The 16,793-nt window shown below is 38.5% G+C and overlaps 1 protein-coding gene across 4 annotated transcripts in view; it reads left to right on the top strand.

Moving 5' to 3' along the window:
* TTC29 (tetratricopeptide repeat domain 29) overlaps window positions 1-16,793 on the top strand; it is a 252,624-nt gene that overhangs the window by 130,771 nt on the left and 105,060 nt on the right. For all 4 annotated transcript variants that reach the window (XM_025385535.1, XM_025385532.1, XM_025385533.1 and 1 more), the window contains 2 exons: window positions 682-805; window positions 15,487-15,715. In XM_025385535.1, coding sequence (XP_025241320.1) covers window positions 682-805; window positions 15,487-15,715 — 353 coding nt within the window. The remainder of the gene's footprint in view (window positions 1-681; window positions 806-15,486; window positions 15,716-16,793) is intronic.

Here is a 16,793-nt window from a genome sequence, read left to right as displayed (position 1 = left end):
CAGCCTCCCGAGTAGCTGGGACTTCAGTTACCCGCTACCACGCCCAGCTAATTTTTTATATTTTTAGTAGAGGCAGGGGTTTCACCATGTTAGCCAGGATGGTCTCGATCTCCTGACCTCATGATCCACCTGTCTGGGCCTCCAAAGTGCTGGGATTACAGGTGTGAGCCACTGCGCCTGGCCTACCTCGTTCATTTTTAAGACTGTATAATATTTCATTGTAGGTATATACCATATTTTGTTTACCCATTCATCAGTTGATATACATTTCAATTGTTTTCATGCCTTGGCTATTATGATTAATGCTGCTATGAACTTTCATGTATATGACTTTTTGTGTTGACATATTTTTGCTTCACTTGGGTATATATTTTGGAGTAAAATTTCTGGGTCATATGGTAACTCTATGTTAAAGTTTTCGAGGAACTGCCAAGTTGTTAAGAAGATGTACCATTTTACATTTCCATTAGCAATGCATGAGGATTTAAAAGTTTCAGTTTTAACTCAATGTATGCTCCAACAAAAACAAGCCATGTATTTTTAATTTCGTATTTACACATTAAATCTCATCATCCTGATAACCATCTTGCATTTTCTACAGGAAAGACACAAGATACTTTCTCTTTATTGTGACATTAAGTAAGATGATACTCCATTGATGTCCTATTTCATTCATTCTAGCCAAGGAAATACGACAGAAGCAATTACATACTTGAAAAAATTTGTGAAAATTGCAAGAAACAATTTTCAAAGCCTAGATTTTGTGAGAGCAAGTACAATGCTTGGGGACATCTACAATGAAAAAGTGAGTCTATGTGTTTCTTGTTTCTAGAGAAATTTGCAGTGTTTAGGGAGAAATTTGCTGTTTTAAAAGTCTCTTCTCATGTTATCCTTGCCTTCCCACCATATATTATGCAGAATGGCCCTGGACTGCAGGATGTAGTTAAAGCCCATGGCAAGGACTAGGAGGAGAAATGCCTCCTCCTCCTCCTCCTCCTCCTCTTCCAATACCTTAGGGCCATGTGGGACAGTCCTTATGAGCTGCTAACCCTGATTCATAGTTTCACATCCAGTGAGGATTCTAACTGACATTGGATTTGAGGAGCAATTAAAATATTTAATTCAAAGGAAATAGATTATAACTGTTGGCTATTATCTGCTTCCACTGACATTCATCTCTCTCACTCCAAATTCTTTATTAATCCAGCTGTGGCACACCCTGCTAGTTTCCTTGGGAGAAGAAACGACAATCCTAAAAATAATTCTGCAGAAAATTTAGAGTGAAATTTTAGCAACAGATTGATTACATGAAAGAGAAAACAGAAGGAAGAACAAAAAAAGTCCAAAATAAAATTATCCAATTCAAGAAGCTGTTATTAGTATAATGTACTGGTCACAATGGACTTTTGTCGTATTTTCTCGTGATTTTGTGTTTTTATTACAGATTCTCCTTTAGCAATGGTGTGAAAGAGCCTTGTTTCTCTAGTTATAATTGCTGTTTTGATCATGAATAAGATCCATCATTTTTTAGGGTAATTATTGTCTCAAATTATGTTTATACACTCTCTGTTAATCTCTTTGAGAGTCTGTGTATGTAGTGAATAAAGTCACTAATTCCAAAACCACACTGCTTGAGTTAAAAACCCAGCTCTTGCACTTGTAAGATCTGTGACCTTGGGCTAGTTACTGAAATTTCTAGGTGCCTCAATATTCTCACCTCGTAAAGTTATTGTGAGTATTAAATTAACATGTGGAAAGCACTTAGGATAGTGCTTTGCAGCAGGAGAAGTATTATCTTTGTAAGTTTCTGTTGTTCTCTACACCCTTAGTGGTATCAAACAATTCCCCTTTGCCAGACCCTCAGATGATGCTGGGTGGCAACGGTATTCAAACCCATTTTCCCAACCACTACAGTATTCTGTTGTTTGCCATAAAATTAACTTTATTTCACAAGGATTTAGGTTTTTTTTTTTTTTTAAGGAAATCAAGTTTGAAATTAATTTGAATGAGTGAAACTAATATTTCTTTAGTTCCTGAAGTGGAGCAAGTGCTTTCAAACAAGGTATCTCATTTCCTTTTTCTCTTACATCCCCTCTCTTTCTCCCCTGGGCTCATTTGCCTCCCCTCTCTCCTATTCCTTGAAATCTAAAAAGCCCCTTTTTGTCCTGGCCCTTCTTCTCCACGACTCCCTTACCCACCTTGCTCCCTTCTCTCCTGCGTTCTTCCTTCTTGACCCTCCTCCTTGCTCTCTGACCCCCGGGTCTTCCTCTCCCTCTCTCCCATGGCCACCACTTTGTTTCCCCTCTTGTTTCAAGTCCTCCCTTGTCTGTTGCTCTAGCTGTGCTCAGGTTTTGCATGTCGTGTGCTTCTTCTGCTACCCTCTGGCTCCCTGCCCATTTCTTTGCCTTTATTGACTCTTCTCTCCTTGATTTTGTATTTGCTTTTATTTCCTTTTTAGGATACAGTGGTGAAAACAGGCAAGACCTAAACCCTTGTGAGGCTCACAGTCTAATGAGGGAGCTTCTCCTATAGCATAGGAGAAAAGATATAGTCCATGAATATATGCAGTATGATATGGTGTATGAATCAAGTTGTATATTTGAAGGCATATATATTTGAAGATAGTGCAAATACCCAGAATCCTCCAAATTTTCTATTAGAATAGGGATAAACTGGTAAAATTTAACTTCTGGCAGTTGACACAGCTTTTGGATATTATTTCTTGTACCTTAACTTCAGAAATTAAACTCTTATCCAAGAATCAAAAATCAGAGAATAAAATACACACTGGTGAGATATAAACTCTTGGCAAAAACATTAAGAAAACGCAAGTATAAAAATATTGCTCCTCTTAAAGTGTATTTTCCTTATGCTTTCTGTTATTAAGAAAATATAGGTTAGCCATGCTCACGTTATTCAGAAGGGCTGGGTTTGAGTATTGTTTGGAGATAGGGTAAAAAGTTGGGCTTTTTGCCCTTCTGTTTTGAAAAACAGTCCTTTTAAAAGCTCAGGCCTCTCCCCTCAATTCCAAACGCATACCCCACCACCTATTTGACATTTTCAGTTAGATGTCTTCAACTATAATGTACTAAAAACTGAACTTAACTGTTTTTTTCTCTAAATTTTTCTTCTAACAACTTAAATCTCAACCACATTGGAATATTATTTAGGCATTTTCCAAGCAATCTTCTCTTTTTAGTCTGCAAGCTCCTCTTATCTGCCCCATCCAGGCCCATGGCTTTTAAATACTATCCATATGCCAATGACTTCCAGATTTGTATCTCCAATCCTGATCTCTCCTGGGATTCCAAACTTTGTAAAGGCAATTGCTTCCTTAGCACCTCCACCCAGATTTCTAACATATTTCAAATGGAACCTCCACCTCTCTAGTCTTCTCCATCTTTTAAATAGTAACATTATCCATCCACCCAGTCACTTCAGCCAAAAATCTGGAAATCCTTCAATTCTTATCTCCCCCAGCTCCATATTCAAGCCAAAAGCAAACTCTGACCTTTGTGTTACCAAATATATATCTCAAATCCACCCTTTTGCCTCTATCTCTGCAACTGTCACATCAGTTTATGACACTATATTGTCTCACCTAGACACTGCAGTAAGCCCTAAACTCACCTTCCTGCATGCACTCTGTTCCCTCCCACCCCCGCATAAGCAGAAAGAGGCCAAGTAATTATTTTAAAATGTAAATCAAATGCAATTTCCCTGCTTAAAATACTTCCATTACTTCTCATTCACACTTCCATTACTTCTCGTTCTTCTGAGAACATAAATATAAATCCTTACCCTGTCCTAAAATATGAGATAGCCCCACCCCTATCTCTGACCTCATTGCTTCCTACTCCTTTTTATCCACCCCACTGTAGCGAATTGACATTCTTGGAGTTCTTTAAGCATGTCAAGCTAGTTCCTGCCTTAGAACATTTGCCTTGGCTGAATGCTCTACATGAAATGCTCTGAACTTCACATTGCTGGCTTCTTGTCACTCAGATCTCTGTTCAATGCCACATCTTCAGAGGGGCCTTCCCTTAGCAACTAAAGAGTGGCCATCAGGTCGCCCCCTTTTTTTTTTTTTTTTTTTTGAAATGGAGTCTGACTCTGTTGCCAGACTGGAGTGCAGTGGCACAATTTCGACTCACTGCAACCTCTGCCTCCCGGATTCAATTCTCCTGCCTCAGCCTCCTGAATAGCTGGGACTACAGGCGTGCGCCACCACGCCCAGCTAATTTTTGTATTTTTAGTAGAGACAGGGTTTCACCATGTTGGCCATGATGGTCTGGATCTCTTGACCTCATGATGCGCCCACCTCGGTCTCCCAAAGTGCTGGGATTACAGGCATGAGCCACCGTGCCCTCTCCCTAACCCCGCCCCCTCCCAATTCTTTTTTTTAATAGAGAATTGTCATGTGGCCCAGGTTTTGTCATGTGGCCCAGGGTGGTCTTGAACTTCTGGACTCAAAGGATTTTCCTGCTTCAGCCTCCCAAAGTGCTATGGATTACAGGCATAAGCTGCCCCACCTGGGTCACTCTTTAAAATTACTGTATTTGAATATTTGAATTATCCATGTAGCATTTATCTTCTCATAGTTTTCTTGTTCATGTTATGTTCTTTTTTTTTTTTTTTTTTTTGAGACGAAGTCTTGCTCTGTCGCCCAGGCTGGAGTGCAGTGGCCCTATCTCAGCTCACTGAAAGCTCCGCCTCCCGAGTAGCTGGGACTACAGGCGCTCGCCACCTCGCCCAGCTAGTTTTTTGTATTTTTTAGTAGAGACGGGGTTTCACCGGCTTAGCCAAGATGGTCTTGATCTCCTGACCTCGTGATCAGCCCGTCTCGGCCTCCCAAAGTGCTGGGATTACAGGCTTGAGCCACTGCGCCCAGCCCATGTTATGTTCTTATTGTTGTTGTTTAATTTGGCCAAAATATAAGTTTAATGAGAGCAGGAACTATATCTGCCTTGTTTATTATTCTAGTGTCTAGAAAAAAACCTGGCACAGAATTGGTGATCAAAAACATGTCAGTTCCTTGAACCAATAAATAAATTTGTAACCAGTTTCACACCACTTAAGACTGGTATTCTCTCACTTGTGAAAGTTCAGACTTCTATTTCATTTTGTCGTCGTTGTTTTGAGACAGAGTTTCACTCTCGTTGCCCAAACTGGACTGCAGTGGTGCAGTCTCAGCTCACTGCAACCTCTGCCTCCTGGGTTCAAGCAATTCTCCTGCCTCAGCGTCCGGAGTAACTGGGATTACAGGCACATGCCACCCCACCCGCCTAATTTTTGTATTTTTCGTAGAGACGAGGTTTCACCATGTTGGCCAGGTTGGTCTCGAACTCTTGCCCTCGAGTGAGCCTCCCTCCTCGGCCTCCCAAAGTGCTGGATTACAGGCATGAGCCACCATGCCCCACCTCTATTTCATTTTTGTATAATATTTTAACATTTTGAAAACTTGTCCTGAATCTTTAAAAGCAAACCCAATATTTTTGGGCTTCATATTACTCATGCAAGGTATTGTAATTGTATTCTTAACAATTTTCAAGAAGTAAAAATATTATAAAACCAAAATTATAATGGTTGGAAAAATATTGGAGTTACCTTTTCTGTAATTATTATAGTAATTGTAATTAGAATTAGTGCATCTTAAAAATATCCTGCATCCTAGTTAGTTACCTTTTACTATGTAATCATAGAAAATGGACCACTCATCCTCCCCTCTGGGTCTTTGATGGACTGTTAATGGAAAATATATAATTAGTGTAAAGTGGTCAAATGAGAATGTTTTAGGGGAAATAACTAGGTTTATAAGAGTTCTCATTCCTTAATAAAACCATAGAATAATTACATACTTAAAAGAATGGTGGTTCCAACACTAAAATTATAGGGAAAATGGGTAGGAAATGATTTATCCTTAGTACTGAGAAAATGCTCATTCATTTTGAGCTTGCTCATTGAACAGAGTGACATTTTAGACACTAAAAATCAAAATAATGCTTGAAAATTCTATGTTATAATGTAATAATTTGAGCGTTGTTCCAAGGTCTATGATGTCATCAAGATCTTGTCCTGGAATTGTTCACTAAATGCTTATCAGGGGGGATATTAATAAAATTAAACGAAGTTGTTCTTTTCCTGTAAGATTCATTTAGGAAGTGCATATTGTCAATCTCATATTTAAGATTGCCAACTCTAATTACTAGAACCTTCTGAATTTTAAAATAGAATAGGGATTATCTGATAACAGAAATAAACTGTAGAAAGTTGTATTTAACCTTTGGAGAAGAGATTTAAACAGTAAACTCTGAGAATTAAACATCCACAAATACGATACACATTAGCAAAATCTCATTCTAAAAATGGTATGTATACAAATGCTTGCATCTTAAAAGAATTAATTTTGTATTTCTTTAGTAGTGTTTTAAACTAGAGAAACTAGAAAAACTGGTAGGTTCATATCTATTTATGTCAATTGTGTGTATCTAAAGGTGGAATACTAAGTACAATTTGAGGGAATCATAATTAGCTAATTATAAAGCTCCTATTTTAAGAGTAAAAAGGCACTTAAATAAGACCTAATCAAAATTTTAGGTATATCACTACTTTCACTTCACTCACCTCAAAAACTTGAGTGGAAACTCCATTTACTGCTGCTTCTACATGGCCTGGCATTTGGCCTGGCTCAGAGTGGTTGTCAAATGAATGAATGAGTTAATTTTTACTTAATAACATATAAAAATAGCTTTGGAAATTCATATATATGTCCACTTATTTGTGGTCTCTAATTTTCCTAATTAAGACTCTCACCTAAAACAATAAATAATTGAAATCTCAGAAATATAATTAGAATATCAATTAGATATTTATACTTTTGTTTCTTAAAAAAATGGTTATGTTTGGCCTAACTGTATATTTTCATATATTTTGTCCTATGTCTTTGATATCTACCAGGAAAATCTATAATTTTAGTGACTTTTATTTACATCATCTTCAATATTTGTATTGTTTCTCAATTATAGTTTACTTCATTGGCTTACAAATATCTTTGATACCATTTTATTTTTTCCTAGGTAACTTTTTTCTCATATAAATTTTATGGTTTATACCTTGAAGAAAGAGAAAGAATTGTTCACCTCAACAAACAAAAGTTATTTTTGATGTAATATGGAGAGACCCTGGTTAAATTAACAAAGTTGGCTGGAATGAATCATTTGAATAAACAGTTCTCCTAAACTGTCCCTGTGGGCCTATAACATAGTGTTATATGTGCTCTTCCTGTATCTAACAAAATGATCACATAAGTCCTATTTCTCCCCCTCCTCACCTTGCCAGAAATTTCTTTATTCAGTCAGTTTAACTGATCTTGGAGCTTCATGATTATACGGAGGTATGCAGAGTTGAAGATGTGTTTTACCTCTACTGCTGTAATAGTATAAAGCTGTTCCTGTGTTGTTTTTATGTTCATTTCCTTCATAAAATACTAGAAACTGACTTATACAGCAAAACATTCTCCCATATAAGGGTTTCTGTTCAAAAGAGTGCACATGCATGTTTTTGCTTTTTGTGTGTTTGGTAGGGTGAGGAGGAGAGAGATGAGCAGAAGGGAGGAGATGGTGGAGCCTAAAGGGTTACAAGTCAGTGAAGAAAGGAAATTTTGTCCCCTAGAGCCTTTACAAATGTAGATCAATCCTAGATAATATCCTCCTCTTAGAAAGAGATTTTCATGAGGATTTTTAGAAGATTTGGGGGTGGCAGAAGATGCTCTTTTCTCTGAGGCTCAATGTGATTATTTGTAAAATAAGAATATTATTTTCCTCATAGGGTGACGTGTGAAAGTCAATGACATAATACATACTAAGTATTTAGCATTGGCCCCCATGCTTCATAAGAGCTAGGTAAACAGTATTTATTTGTGGAGAATAGCTTTTAATGGAGGTGACACTGACAAACAACAACACCACCCTGAATTTTTGCAGCTCGAGCTGTTGCGAAGGACTTCTTGAAGAGATATTTAAATGATCATTTGATCGGTGCTAGTGACATCAAGGTCATATTTTTCAGAAATTCTGGTTACTTCAACATTCTCAGTTAAGAAGAATGGCATATGAACATGGGAAAGTAAGAGCAGTAAACGAATTAGAGGATAGGTACATTTATTTTCACCAGCTATTAACCAAATGACTTGGCCGAAATGACCTTTTGCTGTGACTGAAAACAAAACATAGTAATCTCAGCACTTTGGGAAGTCAAGGCGGGCGGATCACTTGAGGTCAGGAGTTCAAGACCAGCCTGGCCAACATGGTAAAACCCTGTCTCTACCAAAAATATAAAAAATTTACCGGGCATAGTGGCATACGCCTGTAATCCCAGCTACTCGGGATGCTGAGGCAGGAGAATCGCTTGAACCTAGGAGGCAGAGGTTGTGTAAGCTGAAATCATGCCACTGCACTCCAACCTGGGTGACACAGCAAGATCCACCTCAAAAAAAAAAAAAAAAAAAGTAAAAAATATTTCATTAGCTAAATCCAACTCTACGAATAGTAAAATTCTATCCAAATCAATGTAAATTTGTTCACTCATTCCCAAACTTCTTTTTACTACAGTGTATTAGGTTGAACCATATGAAACTGCAAATATTTGATCACTTTTTATCGATAAGAACATAAGTCTTTTTTTATATATACTTTAAGTTCTGGGATACATGTGCAGAGCATACAGGTTTGTTACATAGGTATACACGTGCCATGGTGGTTTGCTGCACCCATCAACCTGTCATCTACATTAGGTATTTCTCCTAATGCTATCCCTCCCCTAGTCCCCCACTCCCCAATAGGCCCTAGTGTGTGATGTTCCCTTCTCTATGTCCATGTCTTCTCATTGTTCAACTCCCACTTATGAGTGAGAACATGCAGTGTTTGGTTTTCTGTTCCTGTGTTAGTTTGCTGAGAAGTGTTAGTTTGCTGAGAATGATAGTGTCCAGCTGCATCCATGTCCCTAAAAAGGACATGAACTCATCCTTTTTTATAGCTGCATAGTATTCTATGGTGTATATGTCCCACATTTTCTTTATCCAGTGTATCATTGATGAATATTTAGGTTGGTTCCAAGTCTTTGCTATTGTGAACAGTCTTTGCTATTGTGAACAGTGCTGCAATAAACATATGTGTCTATGTGTCTTTATGGTAGAATGATTTCTAATCCTTGGGGAATATACCCAGTAATGGGATTGCTGGGTCAAATAGTATTTCTGGTTCTAGATCCTTGAGAAATCGCCACCCTATCTTCCACAGTGGTTGAACTAATTTACACTCCCACCAACAGGGTAAAAACGTTTCTATTTCTCCATATCCTCTCCAGCATCTGTTGTTTCCTCACTTTTTAATGATTGCCATTCTAAATGGTGTGAGATGGTATCTCAAACATTTCTATTTCTCCACATTCTCTCCTGCATCTGTTGTTTCCTGACTTTTTAATGAGTGCTGTTCTAACTGGCGTGAGATGGTATCTCATTGTGGTTTTGATTTGCATTTCTCTAATGGTCAGTGATGATGAGCTTCTTTTTCATATGTTTGCTGGACGCATAAATGTCTTCTTCTGAGAAGTGTCTGTTCATATCCTTTGCCCAGTTTTTAAGTGAGTTGTTTTTTTCTTGTAAATTTGTTGAAGTTCTTTGTAGATTCTAGGTTTTAGCCCTTTGTCAGTTGGCTAGATGGCAAAATTTTTCTCCCATTCTGTAGGTTGCCTGTTCACTCTGATGATAGTTCATTTTGCTGTGCAGAAACTCTTTAGTTTAATTAGATCCCATTTGTCAATTTTGGCTTTTGTTGCCATTGTTGTTGGTGTTATAGTCATGAAGTCTTTGCTCATGCCTATGTCCTGAATGGTATTGCCTAGGTTTTCTTCTAGGGTTTTTATGGTTTTAGGTCTTATGTTTAAGTCTTTAATCCATCTTGAGTTAATTTTTGTATAAGGTGTAAGGAAGGGGTCCAGTTTCAGTTTTTTGCATATGGCCAGCCAGTTTTCCCAACACCATTTAATAAATAGGGAATCCTTTCCCCATTGCTTGTTTTTGTCAGGCTTGTTGAAGATCAGATGGTTGTAGATGTGTGTCATTATTTCTGAAGCCTCTGTTCTGTTCCACTGATCTATATATCTGTTTTGGTACAGTACCATGCTGTTTTGGTTACTGTAGCCTTGTAGTTTGAAGTCAGGTAGCATGATGCCTCCAGCTTTGTTCTTTTTGCTTAGGATTGTCTTGGCTATACAGGCTCTTTTTTGGTTCCATATGAAATTTAAAGTAATTTTTTCTAAATCTGTGAAGAAAGTCAATGGTAGCTTGATGGGGATAACATTGAATCTATAAATTACTTTGGGCAGGATGACTATTTTCACAATATTGATTCTTCCTATCCACGAGCATGAAATGTTTTTCCATTTGTTTGTGTTCTCTTATTTCCTTGAGCAGTGGTTTGTAGTTCTCCTTGAAGAGGTCCTTCACATCCCTGTAAGTTGTGTTTCTAGATATTTTATTCTCTTTGTAGCAATTGTGAATGGGAGTTCACTCATGATTTGGCTCTCTGTCTGTTATTGGTGTATAGGAATGCTTGTGATTTTTGTACATTGATTTTGTATCCTGAGACTTTGCTGAAGTTGCTTATCAGCTTAAGGGGATTTTGGGCTGAGACGACGGGGTTTTCTAAATATACAATCATGTCATTTGCAAACAGAGACAATTTGACTTCCTCTCTTCCGATTCGAATACCCTTTATTTATTCCTCTTGCCTGATCGCCCTGGCCAGAACTTCCAACACTATGTTGAATAGGTGTGGTGAGAGAGGAACATCCTTGCCTTGTACCGGTTTTCAAAGGGAATGCTTCCAGCTTGTGCCCATTCAGTATGATACTGGCTGTGGGTTTGTCATAAATAGCTCTTATTATTTTGAGATACGTTCCATCAATACCTAGTTTATCAAGAGTTTTTAGCATGAAGGGGTGTTTAATTTTATTGAAGACCTTTTCTGCATCTGTTGAGATAATCATGTGGTTTTTGTCGTTGGTTCTGTTTATGTGAGAGAAATTATGTTTTGTGATTCGCGTATGTTGAACCAGCTTTGCATCCCAGGGATGAAGCCAACTTGATCGTGGTGAATAAGATTTTTAATGTGGTGCTGGATTTGGTTTGCCAGTATTTTACTGAGGATTTTCGCATCAATGTGCATCAGGGATGTTGGCCTGAAATTTTCTTTTTTGTGTGTGTCTCTGCCAGGTTTTGTTCTCAGGATGATGTTGGCCTCTAAGATGAGTTAGGGAGGAGTCCCTCTTTTTCTATTGTTTGGAATAGTTTCAGAAGTAATGGTACCAGCTCCTCTTTGTACCTCTGATAGAATTCAGCTATGAATCTGTCTGGTCCTGGGCTTTTTTTGGTTAGTAGACTATTAATTACTGCCTCAATTTCAGAACTTGTTATTGGTCTATTCAGGGATTTGACTTCTTCCTGGTATAGTCTGAGAAGGGTATATGTGTCCAGGAATTTATCCATTTCTTCTATATTTTCTAGTTATTTGCATAGAGGTATTTATAGTATTCTCTGATGGTAGTTTGTATTTCTGTGGGATCAGTAGTGATATCCCCTTTATCATTTTTTATTGCATCTGTTTGATTATTCTCTCTTCTCAATTAGTCTGGCTAGCATTCTATCTATTTTGTTAATCTTTTTTTTAAAAAAACAGCTCCTGGATTCATTGATTTTTTGAAGGATTTTTTGTGTCTCTATCTTCTTCGGTTCTGCTCTGATCTTAGTTATTTCTTGCCTTCTGCTAGCTTTTGAATTTGTTTGCTCTTGATTCTCTAGTTCTTTTAATTTTGATGTTAGGGTGTCGATTTAAATCTTTTCTACTTTATCAATGTGGGCATTTAGTGCTGTAAATTTCCCTCTAAACACTGCTTTAGCTGTGTCCCAGAGATTCTGGTACGTTGTGTCTTTGTTATCATTGTTTTCAAAGATCTTATTTATTTCTGCCTTAATTTTGTTATTTACCCAGTAGTCACTTAGGAGCATGTTGATCAGTTTCCATTTGTGGTTTTGAGTGGGTTTCTTAATCCTGAGTTCTAATTTGATTGCACTGTGGTCTGAGAGACTGTTTGTTATGATATCTATTCTTTTGTATTTGCTAGGGAGTGTTTTACTTCCAATTATGTAGTCAATTTTAGAATAAGTGTGATGTGGTACTGAGAAGAATGTACATTCTGTTGATTTGGGGTGGAGAGTCCTGTAGATGCCTATTAAGTCCACTTGGTCCAGAGCTGAATTCAAGTCCGGAATATCCTTGTTAATTTTCTGTCTTGTTGATCTGTCTAATATTGACAGTGGGGTGTTAAAGTCTCTCATTATTATTATGTGGGATTCTAAGTCTCTTTGTAGGTCTCTAAGAACTTGTCTTACTCATCTGGGTGCTCCTGTATTGGGTGCATATATATTTAGGCTAGTTAGCTCTTTTTGCTTCATTGATCCCTTTACCATTATGTAATGCCCTTCTTTGTCTTTTTTTTCATCTTTGTTGGTTTAAAGTCTGTTTTATCAGATACTAGGATTGCAACCTCCGCTTTTATTTTGCTTATCATTTACCTGGTAAATATTCCTTCATCCCTTTATTTTAAGCCTATGTGTGCCTTTGCACATGAAATGGGCTTCCTGAATAGAGCACACCGATGAATCTTCAGCCTTTATCAAATTTGCCAGTCTGTTTCTATTAATTGGGGTATTTAGCCCATTTACAGTTAAGGTTAATATTGTTATGTGTGAATTTGATTCTGTCATAACGATGCTAGCTGGTTGTTTTGCCCGTTAGTTGATGCAGTTTCTTCGTAGTGTTGATGGTCTTTACAATTTGGTGTTTTTGCAGTAGTTGGTACTGATTTTTTCTTTCCATATTTAGTGCTTCCTTCAGGAGCTCTGGTAAGGTAGGCCTGGTGGTGACAAAATCTCTCAGTATTTGCTTGTCTGTGAAGGATTTTATTTCTCCTTCAATTATGAAGCTTAATTTGACTGAATATGAAATTCTGAGTCGAAAATTCTTTTAAGAGTGTTGAATATTGGCCCCCACTCTCTTCTGGCTTTAGGTTTCTGCAAAGAAATCCACTGTTAGTCTGATGGGCTTCCCTTTGTGGATAACCCGACCTTTCTTTCTGGCTGCCCTTAATACTGTTTCCTTCATTTCATCCTTGGTGAATCTGACGATTATGTGTCTCAGAGTTGCTCTTCTCAAGGAGTTTTGTGGTGTTCTCCGTATTTCCTGAATTTGAATGTTGGCCTGTCTTGCTAGGTTGGGAAGTGCTCCTGTATAGTATCCTAAAGCGTTTTCTAACTTGGGTCCATTCTCTCTGTCACTTTCAGGTACACCAATCAAATGTAGATTTGGTCTTTTCACATAGTCCCATATTTCTTGCAGGCTTCTTTCATTCTTTTTCTTCTTTTTTTCTCTAATCTTATCTTCACACTTTATTTCATTAAGTTGATCTTCAATCTCTGATATCCTTTCTTCTGCTTGATCAATTCAGCTATTGATACTTTTGTATGCTTCACGAAATTCTCGTGCTGTGTTTTTCAGTTCCATCAGGTCATTTATATTCTTCTCTAAACTGGCTATTTTAGATAGCAATTCGTCTAACGTTTTGTCAAGGTTCTTAGCTTCCTTGCATTGGATTAGAACATGGTCCTCTAGCTCAGAGGAGTTTTTTTATTACCCGTTTTCCGAAACCTACTTCTGTCAATTCGTCAAACTCATTTTCCATCAAGTTTTGTTCCCTTGCTGGTGAGGAGTTATGATCCTTTGGAGAAGAGGCATTCTGGATTTTGGAATTTTCAGCCTTTTTGTGCTGGTTTTTTCTTATCTTCGTGGGTTTATCTACCTTTGGTCTTTGATGTTGGTGACCTTCGGATGGCATTTCTGTGTGGACATCCTTTTTGTTGATGTTGATGCTATTCCTTTACGTTTGTTAGTTTTCCTTCTAACAGGCCCCTCTCCTGCAGGTCTGCTGGAGTTTGCTGGAGGTGCACTCCAGACCCTGTTTGCCTGGGTATCACCAGCGGAGGTTGCAGAACAGCAAAGATTTTTGCCTGTTCCTTCCTTTGGAAGCTTCGTCATGGAGGGTCATCCTCCAGATGCCAGCTGGAGCTCTCCTGTATGAGGTGTCTGTCAACCCCTGCTGGGAGATGTCTCTCAGTCAGGAGGCACGGGGGGTCAGGGACCCACTTGAGGAGGCAGTCTGTCTCTTAGCAGAGCTGGAGCACTCTGCTGGCAGATCTGCTGCTCTCTTCAGGGCCAGCAGCCAGAAATATTTAAGTCTGCTGAAGCTGTGCCCACAGCCGTCCCTTCTCCCAGGTGCTGTGTCCCAGGGACATGGGAGTTTTATCTATAAGCCCATGACTGGGGCTGCTGCCTTTCTTTCAGAGATGCCCTGCCCAGAGAGGAGGAATCTAGAGAGGCAGTTTGGCTGCAGGGGCTTTGGGGAGCTGCAGTGTGCTCCACCCAGTTGGAACTTCCCAGAGGCTTTGTTTACATTGGGAGGGGAAAACCGCCTACTCAAGACTCGGTAATGGTGGATCCCCCGCCCCCACCAAGCTCGAGCATCCCAGGTTGACTTCAGACTGCTGGGCTGGCAGCGAGAATTTCACGCTAGTGGATCTTAGCTTGGTTGGCTCCTTGTGGGTGGGATTCGCTGAGCTAGACCACTTGGCTCCCTGGCTTCAGCCTCCTTTCCAGGGTACTGAATGGTTCTGTCTTGCTTGCATTGCAGGCAGCACTGGGGTGTGAAAAAAAAACTCCTGCTTGGTGTCTACCCAAATGGCCACCCTGTTTTGCACTTGAAACCCAGGGCCCTGGTGGCATAGGCACCGGAGGGAATCTCCTGGTCTGTGGGTTGTGAAGACCATGGGAAAAGCATAATATCTCGGCCAGAGAGCACCATTCCTCACAGCACAGTCCCTTGTGGCTTCCCTTGGCTAGGCGAGGAAATTCCCCAACCCTTGCACTTCCCAGGTGAAGCAGTGCCCCACCCTGTTTTGGCTTGCCCTCTGTGGGCTTCACCCACTGTCTAACCCTTCCCAAAGAGATGAGCCGGTTACTTCAGTTGAAAATGCAGAAATCACCCACCTTCTGTGCTGAGCTCACTGGATGCTACAGACCAGAGCTGTTCCTATTCGGCCATCTTGCCAGACATTGCAGAACTTAAGTCTTATATAGCTTAGTCTAATAGATAGAACTTTCCTACTAAGTTAATTTCAAGATATTGAATGGTGAGTAATCACAGCTCTTTAAGAGAACCTTATCCTAATAGCCTGCTTGCCATCTGTTTCTTCTTGAAGATGAACTGCTATAACTGTCGAAAGGTCAGTGTGGGACATGCCAGGGTAAGGTCGGAAAATATGTGAAATGGTGAAATTAAAAGTAAGAAAGAAAATTCTTTCTCTTACCTTTTTAGGGACACTACAACAAAGCTTCTCAACGCTTTCAGCAAGCTTTTGACACAACAGTAGAGCTAATGAGCATGCCTCTGATGGATGAGACAAAAGTTCACTATGGAATAGCAAAAGCTCATCAGATGATGCTTACAGTGAACAACTATATAGAGTCTGCAGATCTCACCAGCCTCAACTACCTGCTGTCATGGAAGGAGAGCAGAGGTGACATTGAACCTGATCCAGTTACTGGTAAGGCATTGGTTTTTAGAACACTTTAGTTTTCATATCATTCTCAGTGATTAATTCACTTTCATTGGAAAGGTTCACTCAAGTGTTGGTGATTTTAATTTGATTGGTAATTTTAATTTTAATTTTATGGATCTATTACTACATGAAGGTTGGATATGCTTGTTGCTAAATTATACCTTTGATGTTTAAGAGAAGCATAAAATAATGGTAATAATGTGGTGTACCTGATAAATCACCATTCTCATGCTGTGTTTTTTTTTTTTATCAGTTATCTTAGTCAACAATACGTACTGATGAGGCATAGGAATGTGAAAGAAGCTTATGCTTTTTTAGCATGCTCTGTGTTATACCTTACTGAAAAGAGTGACTGTTGATGAATGCTAATTTGCTTTATCTGCTTACTTTACTGATGAGTACTTTTATCAGTTTGAGTTTGAATATTAATTTAGAAAATACCTGGTAGTAATCTTTCTCAATTCTACTTTTTTCCTACATACTTTTTCTTATGAAGAATTCTATTGAAAATAGTCAATTAAAAACCAACAACTAGAAGGGATGCAGGGGTCACTATTATGTGCCAACTAGGTTTGGCTCAAGTCCTCAGTTAAGAACTTTAGAATGGGATATTTTAAAAAACAAAACAAAATTAAATTAAAAAAAATACTGCCTATGACAGACTTTAGAGTTTCTTTTATTTGTGTGCAAATCAAACTTTTTAAAGTAAAATATTTTGGCATAACTCAAATGGAATCATAAGGCAAACCTTTTGTAATGTGAAGAAGTATCTTCTATTTGATTTGAACTCTTTGTTTTCCCCTGTGGTCATTTAGATGAAACAACAATCTATTTTGGTATTTATTTCCTCCATAGAATAAATTGTAAATAATAGCAAATTAAGCACACATGAGTTTTGTTGACTTTTTTAGGTCAGTAGAATATTACTTAACAACACACCATCCTCTACTTATAAAATAAGGAAAGATCTTCCAAATACATCCATAGTAAGAGAAAACAAGATGAAGTCTTCAAAAAATTGGCAGCTTCTTGAGTTTCAGTGTGTTCAAACACTTCCAAAATA

Source organism: Theropithecus gelada, chromosome 5, assembly GCF_003255815.1.
Source record: "Theropithecus gelada isolate Dixy chromosome 5, Tgel_1.0, whole genome shotgun sequence".
Lineage (NCBI taxonomy): Eukaryota > Metazoa > Chordata > Mammalia > Primates > Cercopithecidae > Theropithecus > Theropithecus gelada.
The sequence above is the reverse complement of the archived record's forward strand: the minus strand, read 5'-3'. Positions and strand labels throughout refer to the sequence as shown.